The sequence below is a fragment of the Pipistrellus hanaki genome, assembly GCF_964339955.1.
Source record: "Pipistrellus hanaki genome assembly, chromosome: 16".
In the NCBI taxonomy this organism is placed as follows: Eukaryota; Metazoa; Chordata; class Mammalia; order Chiroptera; family Vespertilionidae; genus Pipistrellus; species Pipistrellus hanaki.
This window is the reverse complement of record NC_140518.1, coordinates 9,640,445-9,667,251: the sequence shown is the minus strand read 5'-3', so window position 1 is coordinate 9,667,251 and position 26,807 is coordinate 9,640,445. Positions and strand designations below refer to the sequence as shown.

The following is a 26,807-nucleotide window of genomic DNA, read 5'->3' as shown; positions in this document are numbered from 1 at the left end:
GATTCTAGGAAGGGAGGGGGAGATAGAGACATCTATGATTGGTGAGGTTCATAATTCCCACAATTCTTTTCTCATAAGCTTAAAAACAAAAGACCATAAACGCAAGGTTTACTTTAAATTACCAAAGTTCCTGAAAAAGAGGACTAGTTTATTTTTAGTATTAAAGAGGTTAACATTACTTCTCATTATTCGGACTCGTCCATAATGAAAGTCACCAGCTTACAAAGTTGCAAACCCAAACAGTGTCTAACAACTCCCACTAACTGTTAAGGACTTACACCAAAAAAAGGTTATGTGCATAGGAAAGATCGAAGAGTAGAAAGTGCCAATCAGAGGTATCCAGAGAGAAAGAAGGTTTTCTGTGACTGAAATAACATCTCGTGTCCATGGTTCGGGAACAAGGCGCTTCTATTAGGAACTGAGAAACCGTTGGCATCCCAACTGGATGCCTGAGCGCCCTGCCATGCCGGTTTTGGCCAGCCTAATGCTATCAGCTGGAGAAAGGCCTGGAGAAGAGCAGGAAGAAATGCTCAACTTCTGATCAATCCCCAGCCCCAAGGGTAGGGCTGAAGACTGAGTACAAATATACTCAAGGCCTGACCCTGAGTGGCTGCGGGACAACCTTGTATTTGAGTCAAACCTGACCTAACAGCCAGGGTGATTCTATTCCAGGGCCCTTGTCCTGGAAATCCTTGGAAAAATGGGCACCAGAGGTGAGAGGCTGACATTGCTAGTGTTCTGTGATTTAAAAGGTCATAACCCACACAGATGGAAGCAACAGCCCTTAACACTATCCTTTAGATTATCGACACCATTCTACCGTTAGGGCAGCAGGGCTGAGCAAATCCTTAATGATTTCAGGGTAGGCAGGCTCTTGCGTCATAACCATAGCAGAAGCTATCGGTTCTACTCTATAAAATCTACGTGCAGGGGAGATCCAGGAGGCTGGGTCGCTTAAAGACTGTGGCAGAACACATGGTCTTCAAAGATTTGCTCTTCGTCTGGTGAGAAGCTCTTGTCACAAATCGGACAATTCAAAGACAGGGTCTCAACGGGCTGCTGCTGCGAGATGCGCTCAAAAACGTCGCCAGCGATGTTTGAGTTGCAGGTGGGACACTTGCTGACGGAGGGCTGGGAGGAGAACAGAGGTCGGTGAGAATGCAGGCTGCACAGTGGAGACGATGCCCATCTTCTTTCCCACGCTCTCCTCAGCATCTAGCACAGGGTAGGTGCTCCAGTTCCATTTAAAGAGGCTCCCTGGGGCTTTCTCTAACCCAGGACTGAGAGGCCCTCAGGCTGCTGAAGCAGTCCCACAGCTTCCGGCCTGGAAGGGGCCCGACTTACCTTGTCTGGCTGGCTGCCTAGTTCACGCCTCCCCCCTAATCTGGTACCAAACCCAACTCACAGTGAGAACCGGGAGCAGGGTGCTGATGGATAGACTGTGCCTCCTCCCACCTCAGCAGGCTGCAGCTGGCCTCAGGAGTTACCTACGTGACCGGGTCTCCCGGTGGTTCTCCCAGGAACCGGAGCAGAGAGGGCAATTTCATGATTCAAAATACTTACCAGGATGGGGGCACCGCTTTCTTGGATGCCTGAGGGTCATAAAAGAGATTTCATTCAATGAGGAAGTTTCGCCCCCAGATCGCTACCCCAGGACATGTGTTCTAGCAGCTGTGTTTGTAACTCCCATAGTTCCTTTCTCCTCGCCGCCTCCGACTGTCTCCCTCTTTTATAAACCATTTACTGCTGACAGAGCTCAATAAAGGGAGGAAAATGAAAAAAAGAATGAAGCGGCCTTTTCAATAGCCATGTATGTTACATAATCAGAAGGAAAAAACATCTCTTTTCAGTGGGTGGCAAATGAGATTTTAATAAAAACAGTAACAATTTAACAAGGAAACAGTCTGAGAATAGATTTTAAGACTGAATCCATGGAGCTGTTTTTCAAATAAAGTACTTACAAATATTTAAAAGGAAAAATAAACATGTGACCTTGTCTGTTGCAAAGATCTGATTGTGACTCTTGAGAGAATATGACTGCTTTAAACTTCCAGAAAATGAGGTCTCAGGTCCCTTTTGAAGACAAAAGAGGGACGGTCCCTGTTTGGTAAGGACACCTGACCCCTGGTCCATGAGAGACAAGAGTGGTTGTCACCCCCATTTCCTGTCATCCACACCCCAGGGGTCACTGTGGAGCCGCCCTGGGTCAGGCCATCGGGTGGCGGATGTGATGTTGGTTTCTGGATGGCACTGCCCGCCTCTTGTGCTTTCATTTCCAAATCTTAATTAGCCTCCTCGGCTCTGCATGTGTATATCTTCCTCACGGAGACAGCTCTCTGATTTATATATTTGGAATATAGCCACGGGACTCAATTTGTGTCTGCTGCTTCTAGGCGAATGATCTGATTTGCGTCTTCTAGATTCAGATTTATTTCTCAATTAACACTTCTCGCCTGGCAATCTTTCTACCGGGTCCTCAGCTTCTGCCCAGCAAGACTGAACAATGAGACTGGTCTCCATTAGCATCTCAGACACACAAACACTGAGTGGGGGAGAGGGATGGCGGCAGGGGTCTGTCAGCTCCAATGGCAGAGCTGTCTTACCAGAATAGGGGTTTCCAAAGACAAGTCCTGGGTGTTGTTCTGCACCTTCTGGATCCGAAGGCACTTGATACGGCATACTGTCAAAATCCAGACCCATGTAACTCATCAGCCTGATGTTATCCCTCTTCAAAAACTAAGGACAGAAGATTTAGAGCAACATGTTGAAAGACAACAACAAAGAGTGGCCTGAACGAACTGTTAAAGGGCATCGATTAGAGGCAGCTCTTGATGAACAATGTGGTACTGAAGAGCCGTGGAAATGATAAACCATTTTGAAAAGAGGAAGCAGCCGCCTCCGGGGCTCTGAAGATCTGAGTCCTGAAGATCTGAATTTAAATGCATATCAGATTTTGTTTAGATTAACGTAAAAGGGAATTTAAAATCTCTAAACACATACAAACTGAAGGAGGCACAAAAGTTGTATGCATATATATATGAGGCTGGCGGGAGCCATGTTAAGATTGAAATTGTTGTACGTTATTGAGAGTGAAATGCTTTTTAGTCTCCTTCCTAGAACAATCTTCTTACACAATGTAAATATTAATCTGATATAATCTTCCCTTCTTTATGTTTTATCCCATCCAATGGGTATCCCAACAGAGAGAGTGAGAGGGAGGAAGGTAAGAGGGAGGGAGGGGATGAGAGAGAAAGAAGGAGAATAAGCTACGAGGGGGACAGAGAGCATTCAAAGTTCTTTAAAAAAGAAATTAGTGTCGAAACCAGTTTGGCTCAGTGGTAGAGCATTGGCCTGCGGACTGAAAGGTCCCGGGTTCGATTCCGGTCAAGGGCACGTACCTTGGTTGCGGGCACCTCCCCAGTGGGGGGTATGCAAGAGGCAGCTGATCGATGTTTCTCTCTCATCGACGTTTCTAACTCTCTATCCCTCTCGATTCCTCTCTATGTAAAATCAATAAAATATACTAAAAAATAAAAAATAAATTAGTGTACTGCTCCGCAACATCTTAAGAGGACTTTACTATGGCTCTTAGCGAAGCTTCCAAGTATCAGGTCTTTTCCTTCTTGTGCCAAATTGTGTGCACACTCCCTCTTACCCCTGCCTGGCCCCACTGGATTATTCCAGGCAAACAGGGATTTCAAAGTCAAAGTGTATTTGTCTAAATGAAGAGGTTGAGAATGACAGGGCCAGAAACAGACTGCAAATGCCTTTTACAATACTGAAGCGTGCTGGAATAAACGGTAAAATCAAAAGTAGAAGTGACTGCTGAGAGGCACAGCCCGGAGGGTTACAGAGAAGTCAGAGAAGGGGAAAGGCTGGAGGTGTTCGGTGGGCCTAGACTAGAGGGAGGAGCCAGAAGGCGTGGCGTGAGAATGGCTTCAAGTGCAACCGCTTCATTTGCCGGCAGCATCCTCAATTAATCAATTAATAATAATCTGTGTTTAACACAGCAGAAAATATCGGTTGGATGAATGGATGAACAGATGAATAAGTGAAGAATGAATGAATGCACAGTTATTAGGAGCCTACCATGGGTACAGGACTGGTACAGACCGCCACGTCTGCTCCTGGCCTGGCAGCAGAGGAAAAAGAGAAAGCTGTGCTGAAGGAAAGGGGTTCCTCACTAGCGTAACATTGACCCAGGAAACTCCCCTCCGAAGACCACGCTCACAATCGCGCTGAAGACAGAACCGAAACAGCGTGTTAGATCGCTGTCAAAGCTGCTCCTCTCAGGGTGACTGTCGCCATGCCAGACAAGTGTGTTATAGACGGAGAGAGGACTCTGTGGTGGATGGGGAACCAGATCACATCTACTTTGTTTAGTGGCATGTGCCTCCCCCACTGTCCCAGAATGGGCTCTTTTATTTAACTTATTTATGTTTATTTTTTAAATCTTCACCTAAGGATATATATATATATTTTTTAGAGAGAGTGTAGAAGAAACACACAGAGAGAAATATCAGCATGAGAAAGACATATCTATTGGTTGCCTCCTGCCCAGGGCCTGAGATTGACTGGGAATCAAACCGCAAACCCTCAGGTCCCCAGGTCGACGCTCTAACCACTGAGCCACCAACAGGGCTATTTAACTTTATCACCGCGCCCCTGGCTCACCCTGCTCCACCCCCTTAAAATCTTAAGAGTTTCTAACCTCATTTACATACTCACATCATTTTCTCCTTCCAATCTCTCTTTCTCTTTCTGTAGAACACTGTATATCATCTTGTCATCACTCAGCCTTTTTGACAGGAACAAGTTCTCGTCCTGTCAATAATTAAAAAAAAAAAAAAATTGGGATTAGGATCAGATATGATAATTTGGATCCACGGTGGGGTAAAACAAGATCGCAGAGGTTTTAGCTTTTCAAAGTGTTGGGACCGAGGTGGGGAGGGAACTGGATTAGGGAGGAGTACTATAGAGCACATTAACTAATAGAAAAGTGACTGAAAATGCCCGAAGGCCTGGGTGAGCATCCAGTGCCTGTTTCTTCTGGTTTGCAAGTGACCAAGAGAGAGAAACAGTTTGGGGAAAACCTCAAGACTGACCTGTCAGAGTTGGGGATAAATGGAGCCTTGTTTGACCCCACCCAGCGATGGAAACAACCATCTCTGTCTTGAACAAACATCTCAATGCAGCCTGACACTTCTAGGGTTAGATTGGCCCGACTCCCTCCCAGTGTGAAAACAGGCATCTGCTCTCAGTTACAGCGAGGAAGAATCTGAGCAGGATTTACTCAAGGCTACCAGGAACCCACACGGGGATGCTGGGCTTGATGTTGCCCTGACTAGTTTCATGAATCCCAAACTCCTAGGCATGTTTCAGAGCTTTCAATCTCCTACCTATACACATCCACGTTCCCATACCTCTCAGAAACACTTAGCCAATCCTACTAATTGTGGAGTTTTTCCCTAAGACTTAAAAAAAAAAAAGTATATATATATATATATATATATATATATATATATATATATATATATATATATATATTTTATTGATTTTTCACAGAGAGGAAGAGAGAGGGATAGAGTTAGAAACATCGATGAGAGAGAATCATGGATCAGCTGCCTCCCTGCACACCCCCTATAGGGAATGTGCCCGCAACCAAGGTACATGCCCTTGACCAGAATCAAACCTGGGACCTTTCAGTCCGCAGGCCGACGCTCTATCCACTGAGCCAAACTGTTTTTGGCTCCCTAAGACTTTTTATTTGAATGCTGGTGCTCAAACTGCTGGGCGCGTCTAGACAACCCTGAGGTGGTAACGCTGGAGAGGCTGCCCGATGACACTGCGGGCTGCAGCCCCTGCTTCCCATCCCCATCGGCTCCTGCGGGCTCTTCCAGCCCTGCTTCACTTCAAGGAGCAGACATAGGAAGGCTCTCCGGATCTGCTCAGAAATCTGCTCACTGGTTACAAAAACCCTCCCGGAGGCCCATGGCTGAGCTGGGCCTGTATTTCCAGGGATTCCCAGGCTGGTTTCTGGCCGCACACTCCATCCCTCCTCTTTTTAGCAGAAAGATAAATTTCTCTCCTTAACAAGGGTGGACAGCCCTCTGGGTTTGTCTAAGAACCGCCAACATTCACACCCCTTGCTTTCTGGGCCCCTTCTCTCACCTACCAGTACAGCAGCCCTGAGCTGCCTGACCTGCTGGTGAGTCACTGACTCTCTTGGTACTTCTCTAAGAAACAGGCTTTCCCGGCCTCTACCTTAGCCCTTAGCAAGTCCACCTCTGTACTAACTGCTCTCCGACTGCGTTTTCTTGTTCCTAGGCCCCAGGAGTGTAAGAGACAGAGTCCTCATGGGTAGGGGCCTTTTGGATGCATTAGGAATAAAGAATTGGTATTAGCTGGGAACCCTTAGAACTTGCAAAATATCCCATGAAAACAGAAAACCCTACCAAAAGAAGGTTCAAATCTTTGGATGGCTCTAGATTATTTAAAACAGTGATCTCTTTGCTACATTAGAGGTCACAAACTCAAATATGTAACATAATTGAAGGAAGGAGTTGAATGCAATGAAACAGTGAAGACAGCAAATGGAGAACACGTGACCCATCTAAAGGGTGCAGCAGCTACTCAGCTCCAGATGTGGGCTCATGTGTACAGATCCTCTAATTTTCCAATGGAATACAACTTTTAATGGGAAAGATTCCCATTTTTAAGTATTAGTAACAAACTCATTTTTTTTAAAAACATCATCTGGGCCAAATAAAAACATTTCTGGTTAACTAAACCTATGAATTGATGACTTACAAACTTTGTTCTACTCTTCATTAGGCTAAAATACAGTATCTTACATAGTAGTAAGTACTCGATAACTGGTTGGATAATGACTGAATGAATAAATGGTGTATATATAATGAGTTACAATTCCAATAGTTGGATAGGCTCCACACGTCAGGATTTCTCATTCTTACATCAATTCAGAAAATGGGGCTCCTAGGCATCTGTCATCATCACGAAGCCTCTTTTCCAATAATACATTATAGAAAATTATTAGTAAAGTAGGCTAGCATCACCCTTATACTATAGCTCAGAATAATTTATGATGACAACTGACAATATTATATCAATTGTAATAAAATTTTTGACTGCTGTAATATTTTCCAATCATAGAGCTCAACTTTATAATCCTCTGTCTGCCTGCACAATAGCCCTTTAAGAAGGGATTTCCCGTCCGGCTGGCATGGCTCGGGTGGCGGAGCGTTGGCCTATGAACCAGGAGGTCACTTATCAATTTCCAGCCAGGACACAGCCCAGGTTGGCGGACTTGATCCCCAGTGTGGGTGTGCAGGAGGCAGCCATTCAAAGAATCTCTCTCATCATTGATGTTTCTATCGCTCTCTACCTCTCCCTTCCTCTCTGAAATCAATAAAAAAATATTTTTTAAAAAAGCAATTCCTAGCCCAACGCTCTATTTACTACAACTTGTCATAAAGTTTACCTTCCAATATTCTTTTATCATTCTGACACATTAAAATACTCACCTCTCCTAAACATTTTGTACGTAACAAATTCTCTATCCTCTGGGTAGAATGCAAAGTGCCCAGAGGTAGGCGCCATTCTCATCTTTGCTTATTTATCCTGCCCATCACCCGGTGCAGGCCCTCCCCCTCCTTTGCGCAGGCTCCCTCCCATGGAGCCCTAAAGATAGACATGCCGTTAACTCCTGCTGCTTCGTCGTTGCAATAGCTTCTTGCTGCTTCAGCTCCTCCACTGTCTTCTCTAGCTTCTGCTGGTGCTTCCTCTGCACAAAAACAGATTTTAGTATCACTGCTAGAAACACACACACACACACACACACACAGTCACGGGGAAGGGCCTGCCCAGCTAATGAGCAAGCAGGATACAGAGAAAGAAGCAAGCCTCTCTTATCAGTTTCTGAGAACAGCCATGAGATACCTCTTTCAGAGGCGTCCTCTGAGACCTTCCCCAGAGCCAGTGATATCCAGGTAAGTGATAAAGAAAGAACAATGTGTATGTTTTCTCCTAAATGACAAAAAATTGTATGTTTTTTCATGACTCTACCTGTTCCATTAAACTGAGAAAGAGCTGGCCATTTTCCTTTTTCAGACATTCCAACTGCTCGGTCTTATCTTGAGCTTCCTGAACAAGCTTCTCCATTTCTTTCTCTTGATTTGACAGCTGTGCCTAAAGCAAAAATAGTAAATACATCAAAGATATAAAGGAGGAAAGCTAACCAGGAACAACGCTTTGTAATGTGCAAACCATAAAGAAATGTGTGTTCCTCCCGGCCGGTGTGGCTCAGTGGCTGAGCGCTGGGCAAAGGTTTGCCGTCACTTACCTGAAGCTGATCCACTCTGACTCCCATCTTCTCGTTCTCTGAGGACATCTTCTGGTTTTGTTCTTTCAGTCTGTGGAGGTGGAGATGACCATGTGAAATATATGCTGATGCCTGCTGGCTCCCCCAGGCCTTAACTGATTTAAGACTGCCTGGGCCCTAAGCCTCCAGATTTATTTTAAAACCCATTAGTCTCTTCTTCAGCCCTGTTTTGGCTTCCGGACCTCCAAGCCACTTCACGTTAACACGTGAATTTAGGTCATTTCTCCTTACCATTCTGACACAAAATTCTCTCACCTAGAATCAAAGCGATCATGACTCGAAGGGGAGAACCACGCCCCTCAATGCCATAATAGGAAGACTGTAGTCTAACAAATTCTAGAAATCTAATCTGACCTCCTAAGGGTGCCTATCAGATGGCAGTTCCTCCGACCCAAGGATCGCACTCACTGCAGCAGCTCTGTCTCCCAGCTGTCCTTCTGCTCCTTCACTTTCTGTTCCAACTTCTTGTTGATGCTCTTTAAGGTTTCCAGCTCCTCCTGTAGATTGGAACGTCAAAGGCACAAACCATTTTTAAGACAGTTTTAACATCTCAGGCAGCCAACAAATATTGATTGAGCATGTATTGCATGTTAGGCATAGCATGGCATAACAGTGAATAAAATATCCAAGTAAAGGGGTTTCTCCTATTCAAATATTCTTAATACGTTTCTTTCATATTAAAAATGTATCTACCTTAATTTCTCTTCCACTGGAGCGTGTATTTGCTCATTAATTCATTAAACAAATATTTAATAAGCGCCTACTGCACACCAGACACTGTCTGGCATTGCAGACACAGCAGTGGATAAAATAATGCTGCTTTTCTCCTAGGAATGCGCTGTTCAATAAATTCAGAAAGCCACATATGTAATTAAAAAATGTTAGTAGCCATATTAAAAAAAGTAAAAAGCAACATGAAATTAATTTTACCACTAGTAAATTTAACTCAATATATCTAAAATATTGTTTCAAAATGTAAACAATAAAAAGAATTTTACACTTTTTTTTCAGACAAAGTCTTCAAAACCCAGAAAGCATTTTAGGCTTACAGCATATCCCAATAAGCCACAATTCACAGGGAGCAAGTGGCCACCATATTTGTTCCAAACATTTGTTTTTCTTTCCCAATGCCTTCTGAACTGAATCAATTCTTGTGTGTAAATAACAACTATTTGTTTTTAGCTCTAAGATGGGAAAAGTTTGTTTATAGACTTCTAAAAAGTTTTTTTTTCTTTTCTGTTTAACAAATTGTAGTTAAGCCCTAGCCAGTTTGGCTCAGTGGATAGAGCACTGGCCTGAGGCCTGAAGAGTCCCAGGTCTGATTCTGGGCAAGGGCACATGCCAGGTTGTGGGCTTGATCCCCAGGAGGCAGTCGATCAACGATTCTCTCATCATTGATGTTTCTAACTCTCTCTACTTATCCCTTCTTCTCTGAATCAATAAAAATATATTTTTAAAAATTGTAGTAGCTCTGGCTGGTTTGGCTCAGTGGATAGAGCATTAACTTATGGACTGAAAAGTCCCAGGTTTGATTCCAGTCAAGGGCATGTACCTGGGTTGCAGGCTCTATCCCTAATAGGGGGTGTGCAGGAGGCAGCCAATCAGTGGTTCTCTCATCATTGATGTTTCTCTCTCTCTCCCTCTTTCTCCTCTCTGAAATCAATAAAAATATATATTAAAAAATTGTAGTAAAATATACCTGGCATAAAACTTACTCCCTTAACCATTCCGAGCACAGAGTTCAGTGACATTAAGAGCATTCACATTGTTGTACAATCATCACTCCACCCACCCAAAGGACTCTTTTCATCTTGCGGAACTGAAGCTCTGAACTCATTAAACACTAACTCCCCATTTCCTCCTCCCCCACCTCCTGTCTCTATGACACCAACTACTCGAGGGACCTCGTATAACTAGAATCTTATGGTATCCAGCTCTCTGTGTCTGACCCACTTTCCCAGCATAATGTCCTCAAGGTTCATCCACGTTGCAGTATGTATCAGAACTTCCCTTCCTTGTAAAGCTGAGCAATATTCCATTGTATGTACATGCCATGACACGTCTCGTCTAGTCATCTATCTGTCACTGGATACCTGGGAAATTTGTGCAAGAGCAGGCCCTGTGGGGTGGCTGTGAGGACCAGCGGCCTCGGCCCTCACAGCCCTCAGCTGCTGCCTTGGCCCTGCCTCAGCCCTCGCAGCCTGGCTTCACCCCGAAGGTTGTGTGGATAGTCATTCTGCTGTTTGGCTGTTCGATTGATTTGCATATTACACTTTTATTATTATAGATTATAAACAGGCAATGGAAAGAAGTAGTCAGACTGCATGGGTCTGAATCCTGGCTCCATCACTGATTAGCTGTATAAGAGATTACTTAATTCCCCTAAGCCTTAGGTAACTCATCTGGAAAATAGGGGTAATAATCTTACATATTCCAAAAGTTTGCCGTGAAGTTTAAATAAAATGATCCACATGAAACTTCTAACACTATGCCCATTCAAAGTTATTAGTATAAGGGAGTGAGATCACAAGCAAAACAGAAAACGGTGCTGGACTGGCTAAGAGGCACCATCCAATTCCATACTCTAAACTCACCGTCAGCCAACAGCCATACCTGTGTTTTCTGGAGCTCAGCCTGCATGTCTGAGTTCTGCTTCTGGAGGCTGGCACAGCTGTCCTTCAGCTCCTGGTTTTCCTTGCGAAGCTCATTGTTGTGTTGCTCAATCTCTTCCACCTCACCCTACGAAAGAGCATGCTATAAACTCCATTCGACCCTTTGTAGCTCAATGGATATTTCAATCCCTGTAGCAGAACATTCCCCTAGCCTGGGATAGAGGAAGTATGGGTGGCCCCCACTCACTATAGTGGTATCTCTGTGCCCCAAATGGAGCAGCCCCTCAATGTAAGGAAGACAGTAATAGAAGTGTGTCTGTATAAACGGCAGTACTGAGCCTGCTACTACTAAGAAGAAAGAGAAACAAATCAAGGCATGTAAAGTGAAACGGGGAAATGACAGAAGAATGTAGATCTTCTCACAAACACTTAGTACTGCTTGTCTCTCACGGACTTAGCTCTTTGAGGCCACCGACAGTTTGAACAGATTGTACATGCATCTCTAGTGCCTCCCATTGTACCAAGTGGACAGCAGGTGTCCTGTTAAGTAAGTGAATCTAATACTCGTGCATGACAGGTTCTGTGTAGAACTGAGAGATCCAAGAAAAATAGTTAGTGCATCTCTCCTCAAAGGAGCGTATCAGTTTATTGTGCTGATAAGGTGTGGAGGTGGGAAAAATTAAGAAAAGAACTGAATGCTAACTGAGCTACACTAGTTGTAGAGAAAGGAAAAATCACTTATGATTCTTGCTAACGCTCCTAAGTCATTCTGAAGTGGGTCTGAGAGAGTATTGTATAAATTATTCTCAATAGTATCCGTTAGACAGTCATTAAGGTTTTTTGACTCACATCCCTCCCTAACCTAGAATTATTACTCTTACTGGCAGGAAGGGCTAGAGGTGAGATATTTACAGACCTGAGTGGTAACAACCAGGATGTCCTCCTCGCTTTCTGGACGGAACTGGAAAGGGATACTTGCTCCCCGGACCACACCATCCTGGTCCACATAGCAGAACTGGTAATACTCGTCATCCTTGGGCAGGTAATAAGCTGAAAACACAGTATGATTCGAAATCCAAAATAAGGTCTATTCAGAAAACTAAAAATCGGGAAGTCTTTTATCTGCTCTAGAAAGCCCAAGATCAAAGAAATAAATTAGTCTTGGCTACTGTTTTCAACACCTTTTACCCATTATTTTTCTCACCTTTGAATTGGACTTCCTGCTGTTTGGTTGATATGTTGTTTGGGTCAACGGGCAAAGTAATCCACATGAAGGTGTAATATTCACGAGTTGTCTTCCATCCCACCTGCAATGACAAGAGGCTCCCGTTCAGCACCTGAAAGTGCTCAGGGGAAATCCTTATTTGGGCTATGTCCTCTCAAAGTGTGCTTACCTTTTATTTATGTTGAAAAGACAATAGAACGAGTGGACAAAATCCACTCACCATGGATCAAATCTTGTTTTTGACCTATGACAAGCATGTATGATAAAATGTCTGATGCAACTAAAAATTAGCAAACACACACAGGGTCCAAAATGCCTGTCTTAGCAGGAAACAAAAACTGATCACTCAGCCTCCATGACAAGAATTCCAAAAATTGTATCTCCAAGTCAGACACAGAACAGGGAGTGATGGGAAGAAGTTCCAGGGTTGTGAACCTGGATCCTGCTCTCTTCTTACAAAGGTTCTTGGAACTCCATCAGAAAGCACTTTGGACCTGCCCTCTCCCTTGTGTGTCCTTTCCTGTGTCCAGTTCAGTTTTACAACTTACACCAACATTATACTACTGCATTTTAAAAAAATGGATTTTTTGAATAATGTGCAATCTAAGGAGGAGGCTTCTTAGATTACAAGGCACCACACAGCTGTGTCCAGTCTATCTAGTTTTCATTTCTTTGGTGTCTTTCTTAAATCATGCTTAATGAAGGCTTTTGGTGCTAAAAAGAACAACAATCTAATATCATAAAGGCCTCTTCAAGGTACTGAATGCAGTAAGCCATAACATAGAAGATACTGTGAAATATGCCGCAGAGCAGACAGCTGGCTACGTGGGAAATATTCTCACTAAATGTGAAGAGGAGTACAAGATGACTCAAATTGTATCTCGGAGATAAGAGGACACCAGGGAATAGAAGAGGAGCCATTGTGTCTCCAAGGGGAGAACACTCAGCAAATGAGAGGCAAAATTACATTTATTGCCATATTTTGACCCTGCCTGAGCCCAGGGGAGAAAAAGAACTGAAAATAAATCCCATTTTTCCATATTAAGGCATCGGAGCAGGGTTGAAAAGGCCACACTGAAAGCTCATCAGAACATACGAGGCATGTTTTAGTGTCTCATTAATACACACCCCCTCGCTGCACGCAGCTCACAGCCACTGAGTATGTGGCGCAGGAAGCAGGAATTTTATGGAGTCTTCATTCACTTCCTGTAGTTTCTTAATGTACTGTGACCAAAATATCATCAGGAAAAGCCTAAGAATTACTGCCGCCTTGCAACAAGCAAACAACTTCTGTCCCGGGCTCCTCCACCTGAGCGGTGCTGGTCCCAGCCTGCCTCTCGCGGTATTTCCCCTCTGAAACCTTGGAGGCATTTTCACGCTCAGGTAAAGGAGAGGAGGGAGCTGAGGACTAGACACTGAAGGAAGGAAAGCTGACTCACATTCACTTTAAGCTCGATCATTGGTAGCTTTGGCTATGTTGAGAAGATGTAGCATACTGCACATTCGAAAACACTTCATGAATGCCTACTTGGTGCCAGGAAGCACTTGGTGATGTGGACTTGAGGGATATGATTAAGAACACATTGAAAAACCTGGCTGGTGTGGCTCAGTGGTTGAGAGTCAACCTTGAACCAGGAGGTCACGGTTCGATTCCCAGTAAGGACACATGCCCGGGTTGCAGGCTCGATCCCCAGTGTGGGGTGTGCAGGAGACAGCTGATCAATGATTCTTTCGCATGATTGATGTTTCTATCTCTCTCTTCCTCTCCCTTCCTCTCTGAAATCCATAAAAGTATATTTTAAAAAACACACTGAAAGAACACTGAGAGAGCTTTAGAAATGAGATACAAAGGACAAAAGTTTAGAGTTGACTTTTAATTCTCTAATTTACCGTTTGCTGTTCAAAGGAAGAAGGGAGAATCAGAGGTTTGGATGTCAAACTAATTTTCTTTACCCCTTCTCACTGGGAGATCTTGGGAAAGTATAACTTATCTCAGGGGCTGCTGTGCTGTGAGGATTAAATTAGAAAGCACACACACACACCCTCACCAAAGGCCTAGCACATTGTGTATTCTCAAAAGTTTGCATTCTTTATTAATTTTAAAACTTTCAGGCTTCAGGGTAGGTGTACAAACCAATAGCTCTATGGACATGAACATTAGAGGCCTTTCTTTGGATTGACTATTTCCTTATGAGACATGGCAATACTTCTGAAATGCATGAAGCATTCCAAATACAGATGTATTTTTTTTTTAAAAAATCTTTAAACAGGTCTTTTGAAAAAGCCTGACTTTCATTTGGTTTTTGGGCAAGTCTTCACTGGAAGTTGCTAAGAGCTTGGGGAACACAACCAGTCTAAGTTGAACAGAAACATAACAAAAAAGTTACAGATTACACTACGAACTCTAATAAGTACTTTTTGAAACCTCCTCTTTTTTATTATCTACTAGAGGCCCGGTGCCCAACATTTGTACAATTGGGGGCAGTCCCCAGCCCAGCCTGAGCCCTTTAACAGTCCAGGAGCCCTCTGGGGATGTCCGACTGACCACTTAGGCCCGCTCCCTAAGCCACAGTCAGACATCCTTAGCACTGCCATGGAGGGTCCTGCCACCACCGCTGCACTCGCCAGCCCTCAGCCAGGCTTGTAGCTGAGTGGTGCTCCCCCTGTGGGAGCGCACTGACCACCAGGGGCAGTTCCTGCATTGAGCATCTGCCCCTAGTGGGCATCATAGTGACCTGTCTTTCTGCCATTTGGTTGATTTGCATATTACTTTTTTATTATATAGGATATCTGCAATATCCAATATAATAGCCACTAGCCACACAAGGCTATTTAATTTTAGTTAAATAACATTTAATATTCAGTTACTCAGCCACACTAGCCACATTTTATTTATTTTTTTGCTGTTTCTTTTGTCTTTTTAAAATTTATTGATTTCAGAGAGGAAGGGAGAGAGAGAGAGATATACCCTGTTTCCCTGAAAATAAGACAGTGTCTTATATTAATTTTTGCTCCCAAAGATGCGCTAGGTCTTATTTTCAGGGGATGTCTTATTTTTCCATGAAGAAGAATATGGTACACATTTATTGTTAAATGAAAATAAAGGAAATTTATTACCTGTATACGGTACGGTAGTACGGTAGTTGTCAACACAAATCAGACAAACTGTGAATCCTACAGTATCAAGAATTTACTCATTTATTCAATGACAATCATGTCATCATCTTCTGGAACATCATCATAACAATCCAATTCCTGAATTTCCTGGTGAATTTCTTGTGACTCCATTTCTTTCAGAATCAGTGGACCAAATCTCTGTTTAGAAACAGCATTCTGAGATAGAGCCTGGGGGGGCCTTATTTTCGGGGGGATGCCTTATATTTCACTCAGAAGGAAACCTGTAAGTAGGTCTTATTTTCGGAGGATGTCTTATTTTCAGGGAAACACGGGAGAAACATCAATGATGAGAGAGAATCATTGCTTGGCTGCCTCCTGCATGCCCCCTACTGCGGATCAAGCCTGCATGCAACTCAGGCATGTGCCCTTGACTTTAATTTAACCTGGGGCCCTTCAGTCCGCAGTCCAACACTCTATTCACTGAGCCAAACCGGCCAGGGCCACACTAGCCACATTTTAAATGCTCAATAGCCACATGTAGCTAGAGATTACTGGACTGGACAACGAAGGTAGAGCTCCATTGTACTAAGTTCTACCTTACCTGTGGGGAGGATAAAACAACTATTACCTTCTTTACAAAACAGGAAACACTCTGGTGTGTCAGTTTTCTGTGTTAGGACACTTTGAGTCTAAGGTTTCAGCCTCCTGCAGGCTCCGGAGCTATCAAGCTACCTGCGTGTCCCTCTGGTTGTCTGTCCCTGCCTCCGAACACCAGCTGCCCTGGCTCCGGCAATTAGCTTGGAATTTCGGGGAAAAGTGAGTGAGTGGGGTATAAACAAGCACCGGTTCCTGCACAGTGTGGTCAGGAATGATGTCTGAGCTCAGGATGAACAGCACAGCAAACACGCACATGACGTACTGCGGTGTCAAAACAAAGGTCACAGCCAGCGGAACTCAGCAGCGTCAATTACTTAAATGTGACCTTTGCTTCTGGTCTCTGGAAATAGGAAGATTTGTCATTATGATGTGTGTGTGAGACAGATACAGACACAGAGGAGGGAGAAGCCGAGACAGAGAGCAAGTGGACTCTAATAAAGAAGTAGCATTTCTGTACTTGCCCTGACAGGGTGATTAGACATGAGAAGAGGCCACTGAGGGAGATCACGGACCGTCTGCCCTGGGAAATCTTTACAAAGAAAGACACACATATTCAGGAACAAACTTCGATGGAGGGTGCCAAACCAGGCAACTTCTCAACACCCTTTCCAGATGTGTAATACTCATATCAAAACAAATTAAACACTCTACTAAGTAAGACAGAAAGCTTAAAGACACAGCAATGATGGAAGGGGACAATCACCCATCAAGTCACAGATGAACATTTCAAAATAGGATAATTTGTAAAAATGTATTCGGTCTTTGAAAGCACACTACAACTCGGGGATTGTATGATTTGCCACCTTATTTTCGCTTGGGTCCCAAGGCCCATGTTGGCGTGCGGAGGGGGGAGTGCTGGAGAGCTTCGTTCAGGACTTTAACACTGACCGGATATAACATGCAACATGCTTGTAACACACAGTCATGAAGATGCACCTCTAGTTGTGTATTCTCAACTAGAACTAAAATCGTTTGGTATTAAAGTGACTACTTACTCTAAAGATTCCAATCCAATCCTTTCGACGGGGAGTGAACTGCTGGGTGAGGGTGTAATAGCACGTGACATCCCCTCCGGGAACATAGAACTTCTCCACGCTGTTAAAGATGACCTGAGAGAAGTGGCACTGGTCCCGCAAGACAGCTGACGTGGGCGGGTTTCCTCCCGACTTCTCCATGGCGGGTCCTGTTAGGAGACATGGGAGAGAATACAGCTCAGAGGCGGTTTTCTGCAATGGTGGCCATTTCTGGGCTCTCATCCAGGGAACATTCTGTTAGAGACAAGTCAGGAAAATAAAAAAGCAGCCTGACTAGTACTGAGATCATACAACCTGCTTTTGGTTTCACTTAGTGCCATTTTGCATTCATAACTTCTTTTGCTGTAAGAATTTCCTGAGAGTATCTTTGCCCTCTTCACCACAGGTACCACCATGCTCGCATACCCTTGTTCTCTGCTCATAGCTAGTTTGTTCACCTTCTTCTAAATGCCTTGAATAGGGAGGCGGCCCAGAGGAAAGTAGCTGGAGCTGGGAACTGTAAGATAGAGATTCTAGATTTTTCATCCCAATAATCCCAATAAGCTCTGTGACTTTTGGAATACCAATTTCTCTAGACTTCAACTTCTCCATTCAATTCCACTCACTATCCTATTATCATCAGGCCCTTCCATATATTAACCCTTTGCACTCCAAACCATTCTGGACATTGGCTACCAGCTACTCGACGCTACTTTGCGGTGGACACGTGCGTTGAATTAACTCAATTCCCCGTAATCACTAATAAACTGCAATGTCCCCCCTGAGAGGGGACATCCGAGTGATATGCTAGAATTCCAATGTCCCCTGAGAGGGGACAGCGGAGTGCAAAGGGTTAAGGCACTCTTCTAGGAACTGGGAATGGGTGCTGGGAGGAAGATAGGGATGAGAGAAGGAGACTATTTGGCATGTGATGGTGACAAGCATGGTTTCTGCGATCAGAATGGTAGAATTCAAATGCCAGCTTCACCACCAATTACATGTGTGACCTTGGGCAGTTTACTTAATCATTGGGCTCTACGCCTGTTTCCTTAATCTGTAAAATAGGGCTCATCACATCTACCTCATTCGGTTTTTTGTAGCATGAACTGAAATAATGTAGTGTCCAGTCCCTAAATCAATACTTGCCATAGAGAAGACACTTCAAAGTAGACATGGTGAATGACAGAATAAAGTTCTTAGCATAGAGTTTGTATAAAAAAGGGGTTTAACAGATGTTAGTGAATTACTACTGTTGTGGGTTTTTCCCCCTTCTGACACAGTGTTTGCCCTCACAATGGGCCCCAACCCAATGTGGAAGTTAGATGGATAAACAAGTGACAGCCAAAAGGATGGTGTAAGTGCAAAATCTCTTAAGTGCAAAAGAAGACATGTGACTGGTTAGGAAAAGGAAGGAAAGTTTCGGGGAGTGAGTAGAGTCCTAGGTAAGGCCCTCAAGGAAGAGTAGGATTTTGACTAATGGCTTTGAGGTGAGGACATACCAGGAATGAAACAGCATGCACAAGAGCAAAGAAACAGAAAAATGCAGCCCACGTTTGGAGGACAGCAAGCTATTTATAAAATGGAGATAATAAACTTTCTAGGTCACAGCACAGATAAAATGTGATCAAGGATGGGAAACAATTTGGGAGGTAAAAGCAGTACATCAAAGAAACACACGCAGTCTTTTGAACTGGATGTTTCCTATCCCTTAAAAGTTACATGTCCTGACTTCTTTTTTTTTTTTTTTAAATATATTTTATTGATTTTTACAGAGAGGAAGGGAGAGAGATAGAGAGCTAGAAATGTCGATGAGAGAGAATCATCGATCATCTGCCTTCTGCACACCCCCTACCGGGGATGTGCCCGCAACCAATGCACATGCCCTTGACCGGAATCGAACCTGGGACCTTTCAGTCTGCAGACAGACGCTCTACCACTGAGCCAAACCGGTTTCGGCCTACATGTCCTGACTTCTAAATGCCTCCCAGGTCTAACATGTAGTGAATCCATGATTCGCAACCCAGAATTTTATCAGGAAATAAAAACAACATTGCATTTCTACATAGCAGATGAAGAAAGAGCTGTACATGTGCAAACATTATATGATACCTTACAAGCTCAGCTGTTGGAACATGTTGGAAGACTGTATATTAGTACACGCATATACACAATTTAAAATAAACAAGTACAATAATAATAATAATAATAATAATAATAATAAAAACAGGCAGTAGTTCCTCTAGCCCTGCCCCACTTTATTTTTCTTGGTTTCATTTTGAACTCTAAGCAACTAGGCCAGTTGTTGTTTTTTTTCCACAGAAAAGCCAAGGTGACTTCGAGGCACTGAACTATCAATTCTTGGGATTGAGTTTAATTTAAAAAAAAACAAAAAAAACCGTACTGGCTTTCTGGTTTGTGACACAGTTTAACCACATCCTCAATCTCAAACCTCAGATCAGTTTTTCTCAGGAAGCGAGAGATCATGTTGCAGTCTAGGTCAGGACTTGTCCCTCCTGATAAGCTGCTGCCTGAGTGGACTCTGAGATGAGGGAGGGCAGGCCGTTTTCTCAGCCTTCGGGCCCTTCTCCTCCCTAGTGGTCTCCCGTCATCCTGGGGCCAGCAGATCCCCTGTCATGGAAAATTACAGTCTGTCTTTGACCATGGATCTGAACAGTCAGGTAAGAGGGACTTCAGGGTCTCAATGAACCCAAGTCCCATAGTCCCTTTTCTTTTCCTTCATAACACCATCACCACTGCATACACAACATCATGCCTAGCCTGTAGTGATTGCTAATTGAGTATTCACTGTATAAATGAATGAATGAGATATATGCATGTAATTCATCAAAAAATGAAAGGTGGTTCAACCGAAAGACTTATATACATGCATATAAGTACAACCAATGGACACAAAACTCTGGGGAGGGAGGCATGTATGGGAGGGGGTGGGCAATGGTATATGTACAAAGATAATAATTTAATTAAAAAAAATAAAAATGAAAGGTGGTAAAGGGTGGTGGGACTAATTTTTTTTTTTAGTCCTGCTCTTACTTTGTTGGGCATTTTTGAAGGAGCTGCTGTTTCCCAGCTGTCTCTTTTCTAAAACAGGGTAAGGAGATGGTAATCTCCAAGGACTTCATCATTCTTGGTATGGCTGGTTCGGCTGGTAGAGCTGGTTCAAGTGGCATGGTGCCAAAAAAGCAGAAGGCACAGATTTGATTTCCTGAAGGACCCATAAAATTTACACTCCATTACCCACCTTCCACACATTCAAACTCTCGCAAGCTGCTCTGCAAATGGATGCTGCCGTGAAAGACAAGGCCAGCTAATGGCATGGGGGCGGGGTACAGCCTCTCTTTCCTTGCTAGAAAAACATTAGCTCATGAACAGAAGGTCACTGATGAAAGGTCAAGATATATGTTCAAAATGACACGAAGAGCTCATGTCAAAGCTTGAGTGCAGCCCAGTTGCTGTGGCTCAGTGGTTGAGGGTTGACCAATGAACCAGGAGGTCATAGTTCAATTCCGGGTCAGGGCACATGCCCGTGTTTTGGGCTGGATCCACAGTAGGGGGCATGCAGGAGAGAGCCGATCAATAATTCTCTCTCATCATTGATATTTCTCTCTCCCTCTCCTTTCTGAAATCAATAAAATATTTAAAAAAAAAAAAAAAAAAAAAAAAAAAAAAGGCTTGAGTGCATAGCCAATGGGTACTTTATCTTTCATCTGAAAAAGTCAACATCTTGGTTCTTTGCTTATCAAAAATGCAAGATTCCATTTCAGTGATCCCATCTCCTTCCCAGAAGGACTCAACAGGCACCCAAGGGCATTCTGGGTTTTTGGAACTCAGTCATTCTTTTTTATTTTTTTATTTTTTACAGAGAGGAAGAGAGAGAGATAGAGAGCTAGAAAACATCGATGAGAGAGAAACATCGGCCAGCTGCCTCCTGCACACCCCCTACCGGGGATGTGCCCGCAACCAATGTGCATGCCCTTGACCGGAATCGAACCTGGGACCTTTCAGTCTGCAGACCGACGCTCTACCACTGAGCCAAACCGGCTTCGGCGGAACTCAGTCATTCTTAAAATAAAAACTATCCTCTGCTAAGCCTGTGCAAGGGGCTGAGGAAGCAGAGAGAGCAGAAAACAGCAGTAATTTCCCTTGTGCCTCTTAGCAAAGCTGAGGATGGAAAGGCCACGGGCAAGCCTAGAGCATGACCTTGCCAAGCTAAGCTGGGCCAGGGACTCTACCTCATTCGGCTTTTCCTGGAAGGAAGATATCAGCTGATTTTTAAGGTCAGAGATCCTAATAGCCTTTCCTCCCTTCCAGTGATAAAATTTCCTGGGGAAAGCAGACCCAGGTTAATTTAATTTCTTCATCCTTCTGCTTTCTTAACTTTCTAAATGATTAGCAACTAGCAACTGGATACACTAATTTGAGTCCCTCTCCTGGCCCAGGAAGAGCAGCTTTCACAGAAACACCCTTAGAGAACACTGACAATAGATATGTTGGATTTGCAGATGGCAAGCCACAGTCACTGGTCCTTAAATTATTAAGCCACTTGCTGTAACTCAAATTTCCCAAGTTCCTTTTAGTTCCTGAGTAGAGTCTTTCTGGTGCCTTAGAAAAATGTTATGCCCCCAGGAGGCTTTTACATGGTACTCATTAACAACCGACTGGATTGGCCGCCCAGCTCCTTCTCAGCAGGCCCTCATCCCACTCCCATACCACCAGAGCCAGCAGCACTCGGGAAGAACACAAAAATAGTTCTCGGACATAAGAGGGGCTCTGGGATTGGATAAAAAGTAAAATGATAGACACATTTTTTGCTTAGGTGGGTACCGGATAGCTAACAGTCAACAATTAACATGACAACAATAACAATGAAGGAATTTATGGTCTCCCTCCAGGCGCCTAATTGCATTTGGTTGTGTCCTGAAGGATCTGGAAAAAGGGAAGTTAAAAGTTACCCAGATATTCCTCAGGCATATTATTTTAAGATGAAAAAAACAAAAAAACAAAAAACCAAAAAACACAAAAACTATAGGCTCAGTAAAGATCAAAATTAAATTAAAGGTTTAAGTTTCAGACCATACTTTGGTTACTTTAGGTCTCTTGGGTTTGCAAGGCCACCAATGCAGACCTTCCCTGAGTTAGTCAGATTAGCATGCGGCCCTTTTTCATCCACAGAATGAATGATTCCGGTCTAAATAAATATTAACTGTAGACATGGAATCTTCAAGGCTGGAAGAGAAAATTAAAAAGCACAAAGAGCTTTAAAAGAGTGATTAATAACTTTATTGGATAAGACCTAATTACGGCAAAATGTTTATAAAATGCTGACTTTACTTTGAAATGTTATCCTATTAAATTAGGAAATGCAGCATTTAAAAAAAAAAAAAAAAGGGGGGGTGACCCTGCTAACTCCTGAAGTGACCACTGATAGTGGCTGGGGTGCAGTGGAAATGGGACGAGGCTAGGAGCCGGGGCACCTGGGTTCCTGTCTTAGATCTGCCACTCACAAGCTCTGAGATCCTGCCAAGTCACACTGCCTCCTTTGAGGCCCCCGTTTCCTCATCAATAAAATGCACAGATCAGGCTAGAAGATTTCCAAGAAACGTGGCAGCTATCGTGATGATCCAAAGAAAAAGGAATCCAAAGAGGATATTCTGTCTTTTCATCTAGGAAACTAAGGAAGCACGGCATTATATCAATCAGCACTGTCACATTTTCTTAAAGAGCCCTAGATGTCCTGAAAGAGAATACAACTTGTTAGCGCTACGGAACTCTCACTGCCCGCCTCTCTCAGGGTCCTTCCCCCTCCACAGCTGCCATACCTGCTCCAGGGTAGAGTTTCAGGCGGAGGCCTTCTGAAAAGTCACCCGGGGAATTCTGTAAGCATGGGCTCGACCCTATCTACGAAGGCCTGCTGCTTCAAACGGTTTTTGCTATAGTGGAGGTAAGTTATAATATACAGCCGTCCTCGAGTAACGTTGTCTGGTTCAACATCGTTTAGTCCTCATGTCGATAAGGAACCTAACTCTTGTTTCTATCCATGAGCCCCTGGTAAGGCTGGCTGGCCTAGACAACGTTTGGCTTCAAGTGGCAGAACTCGGGACAACGCTAAGTGAGGATTTGCTGGGTAGCATCAGTATTAGTCTATTCAGCTGCTCCGCCCACTTGTGGGCTTGCACCAGGAGCAAGGATCCAAGAGATAGAAAGAGAGAGAAAGAAGTGAACGCGCCGGGTTGAATTACAGCGTGAATGGAAACAATCGGCCCCCAAGCGAAAGTGGCCCGGCGGCGGCGGCGGCGGGCGGCGCTGGGGGGCCGGGCAGCCCAGAAGCAGGTCACCCACGCCTGCTCCCGTTCTCGGGTGCCTGGCCGCCGCCTCCAGTTACAGAGGCCGCACCTGGAGGAAAGGGGTTTCGGGGGGGGGTGGGGGGGGGTCAAGCCTAGTCCCAGGGCAAAGGAGGCCCCTAGAGAAAGTAGGGTGGCTGCGCAGGGCCGGCCTCCGCCTCCGGGACGCCGAGGGCTAGGGTTAAGGAGTCACTAGGACTTCCGCCCGCGGGAGGGGTGTGATGCCGTGACGTCAGGACCCGCAGCGCCGTCCGGGGACCCCCTTCCGCCCGCGGAGTGTCCCGCCCGGCCGCCGGCACGGACGCCCTGCCTGGCTGCGGAGAAAAGTGTCTCCTCAGCCCCTCGAGGCCGCGGGGAGCGCTCCGGGGGCCCCGGGACGCCACTCCCACCGCCCGGCTCCCTAGAAAGATGGGAGGAGGAGGGGGAAACCGAAACCGGTAGCGCCGTTCCCGCTCACCGCACTTCCTCAGGACGGCGCGTCCGACTTGGGGACCCCGAGGGCCCCGCTGCCACCACTTGCCCTCCTCCCCTCCGGGGACTCACCTGGGGAAGCGGCCGGCCACGACGCCACAGGTCTGGGGAGGGGAGAGGGGCGGAGCCAAAAGCCCGAGGGAGCGCTGATCCCGCCCGGCCACGCCCACGAGTCACATGGACCACAAGCCCCGCTCCCGCGCGGTGCTTGCTGGGACTTGTAGTCTTCGGATGCCTGGGCTCCAGGGGATCCTCAGGGATCTCCTCCTAAGGAGCTTACAACCCATTTACTTACCTTAAAAAAAAAACTTCAGCCGGGACCGGTTTGGCTCAGTGGATAGAGCGTCGGCCTGCGGACTGAAAGGTCCCGGGTTCGATTCTGGTCAAGGGCACGTACCTTGGTTGCGGACACATCCCCAGTAGGGGGTGTGCAAGAGGCAGCTGGTCGATGATTCTCTCTCATCGATGTTTCTAACTCTCTATCCCTCTCTCTTCCTCTCTGTAAAAAATCAATAAAGTATATTTAAAAAACAAACAAACAAACAAAAAATTCAAACTTTATTTTTCAGTTTTGAATGAGAAAGCTCCATATCTCTGAATAGCCATTGAGAGGTCGTCTTCATTTTATTTTTTATTTTCTTTTTTTTTTCTTTTTTTTTTTTTTTTAAATCCATCTTTATTGTTCATATTATTACAAAGGTTCCTCATTTCTTCCCCCCTCCACCAGGTTCCCACCCCACCCTCTGCCCCCTCCCCATCCCCCATTGTCCTCATCCATAGGTGCACAGTTTATGTTCAGTCTCTTCCTCCCTCCCTTTCCCCGATAGTAAATCCCTTTTCAGATAGTAAATCTGTTACTTAGCATTTTCTCATATCAATAATACCTCCACATGCCCAATGATACACTTCACACAAAAGACATTTTCAAATAGGTCAACCAGCCTCATCCAGGCCCCACCCAAGGCACTCACAGATCAACACCCCAGCGCTATACTAACTCAACACATCCAGATCTAAGCCTTCATCACTTGATTCAGCAGACCCTCAAGTTCCCGCAAAAGTTTCCAGCCATGTCTGAGAGGCAGCTGTGGGCAGGTACAGGCGAGGAGCGAGCTGTTTCGGGCCTGGCTGCTCCGGGCCTGGCCTCTGTTGCTCTGGTTCGTTCCACAACCAGCTGCTCCGGGTCTGGTCACTGCCGCTCCCGACCTAGTTGCTCTGGACTTGGCTGTTGCTGCTACAGGCCTGGCCGCACCCGACCCGGCTGCTCTGGGCCTGGTTGCTCCGGTCCCGGCCGCTCCGGGCCTGGCCGCTCCCAGCCTGTCAGCCGCTGCTTCGGGCCTGGCCGCACCAGACCCGGCTGCTCCGGGCCTGGAAGCTCCCAGCCTGGCAGCTGCTGCTCCGGGCCTGGCCGCTCCTAGCCTGGCAGTCGCTGCTCCGGGCCTGGCCGCACCCAACCCGGCTGCTCCGGGCCTGGCCGCTCCCAGCCCGGCAGCTGCTGCTCCGGGCCTGGCCGCTCCCAGCCTGGCAGCCGCTGCTCCTGGCCTGGCCGCTCCCAGCCTGGCAGCCGCTGCTCCGGGCCTGGCCACACCAGACCCGGCTGCTCCGGGCCTGGCCGCTCCCAGCCCGGCAGCTGCTGCTCCGGGCCTGGCCGCTCCCAGCCTGGCAGCCGCTGCTCCTGGCCTGGCCGCTCCCAGCCTGGCAGCCACTGCTCCGGGCCTGGCCACACCAGACCCGGCTGCTCCGGGCCTGGCCGCTCCCAGCCTGGCAGCCGCTTCTCCAGGCCTGGCCACTCCCAGCCTGGCAGCCACTGCTCCGGGCCTGGCCGTACCAGACCCGGCTGCTCCGGGCCTGGCCGCTCCCAGCCTGGCAGCTGCTGCTCCGGGCCTGGCCGCACCAGACCCGGCTGCTCCGGGCCTGGCTGCTCCCAGCCTGGCAGCTGCTGCTCCGGGCCTGGCCGCTCCCAGCCTGGCAGCTGCTGCTCCGGGCCTGGCCACTCCCAGCCTGGCAGCCGCTGCTCCTGGCCTGGCCGCACCAGACCCGGCTGCTCCGGGCCTGGCCGCTCCCAGCCTGGCAGTCGCTGCTCCGGGCCTGGCCGCACCAGACCCGGCTGCTCCGGGCCTGGCCTCTCCCAGCCTGGCAGCTGTTGCTCTGGGCCTGGCCGCTCCCAGCCTGGCAGCCGCTGCTCCGGGCCTGGTCACACCAGACCCGGCTGCTCCGGGCCTGGCTGCTCCCAGCCTGGCAGCTGCTGCTCCGGGCCTGGCCGCTCCCAGCCTGGCAGCTGCTGCTCCGGGCCTGGCCACTCCCAGCCTGGCAGCCGCTGCTCCTGGCCTGGCCGCACCAGACCCGGCTGCTCCGGGCCTGGCCACTCCCAGCCTGGCAGCCGCTGCTCCTGGCCTGGCCGCACCAGACCCGGCTGCTCCGGGCCTGGCCGCTCCCAGCCTGGCAGCCGCTGCTCCGGGCCTGGTCACACCAGACCCGGCTGCTCCGGGCCTGGCTGCTTCCAACCTGGCAGCTGCTGCTCCGGGCCTGGCCGCTCCTAGCCTGGCAGCCGCTGCTCCAGGCCTGGCCACACCAGACCCGGCTGCTCCGAGCCTGGCCGCTCCCAGCCTGGCAGCCGCTGCTCCGGGCCTGGCCGCACCCGACCCGGCTGCTCCGAGCCTGGCCGCTCCCAGCCTGGATGCTCCGTGCTTGGCTACTGCTGTTCTGGGCCTGGCTGCTCCCAACCCGGCTGCTCTGGGCCCGGCTTCTCCGGGCCCAGCCACTCCGTGTCTGGGTGTTCCTGGACTGGCCACCCTGGGCTTGGCCGCCTCTGCCTCAGGCCTGGCTGCCACTGCCCCAGGTCTGGCTGCTCCAGTGCTGGCCGTTGATGCTCTTGTTCTGGCTGCTGCTGCTCTGGGGCCTGGCCACTGCTGCTCCGGGCCCAGCTGCCACTGCCTTGTGCCTGGCCACTCT

The 26,807-nt window shown here is 46.8% G+C and overlaps 1 protein-coding gene across 3 annotated transcripts; it reads right to left on the bottom strand.

Annotated features, from left to right (window-relative positions):
• Positions 1 to 107: 107 nt before the first annotated feature.
• CALCOCO2 (calcium binding and coiled-coil domain 2) lies at positions 108 to 24,026 on the bottom strand. 3 transcript variants are annotated; one of them, XM_084863547.1, is made up of 13 exons: positions 23,928 to 24,026; positions 17,008 to 17,195; positions 12,218 to 12,320; positions 11,930 to 12,063; positions 11,015 to 11,140; positions 8,810 to 8,898; positions 8,363 to 8,432; positions 8,086 to 8,208; positions 7,718 to 7,804; positions 4,729 to 4,824; positions 2,604 to 2,736; positions 1,564 to 1,592; positions 108 to 1,131 (listed from the first exon to the last, which is right to left on the bottom strand). In XM_084863547.1, the coding sequence occupies exons 2-13, from the start codon at positions 17,185 to 17,187 to the stop codon at positions 955 to 957; spliced, it is 1,347 nt and encodes a 448-aa protein (XP_084719673.1). In that variant the 5' UTR covers positions 17,188 to 17,195; positions 23,928 to 24,026; the 3' UTR covers positions 108 to 954. The 3 variants fall into 3 exon arrangements, with proteins under 3 accessions (XP_084719673.1, XP_084719672.1, XP_084719671.1); XM_084863546.1 differs by lacking the exon at positions 23,928 to 24,026 and adding an exon at positions 23,842 to 23,862; XM_084863545.1 differs by lacking the exon at positions 23,928 to 24,026 and adding an exon at positions 22,863 to 23,378.
• Positions 24,027 to 26,807: the final 2,781 nt, after the last annotated feature.

Bases quoted from the DNA above. Each gene is read 5' to 3' on its own strand.
- CALCOCO2 (XM_084863547.1), bottom strand. From the start codon at position 17,187: ATGGAGAAGTCGGGAGGAAACCCGCCCACGTCAGCTGTCTTGCGGGAC. The intron at 8,209-8,362 runs GTAAGTGACGGC...TTTTTGCTTTAG, and splicing joins TCAGAGTGGATCAGCTTCAG to GCACAGCTGTCAAATCAAGA. The intron at 1,132-1,563 runs GTAAGTATTTTG...TTCTCCTCCCAG, and splicing joins AAAGCGGTGCCCCCATCCTG to CCCTCCGTCAGCAAGTGTCC.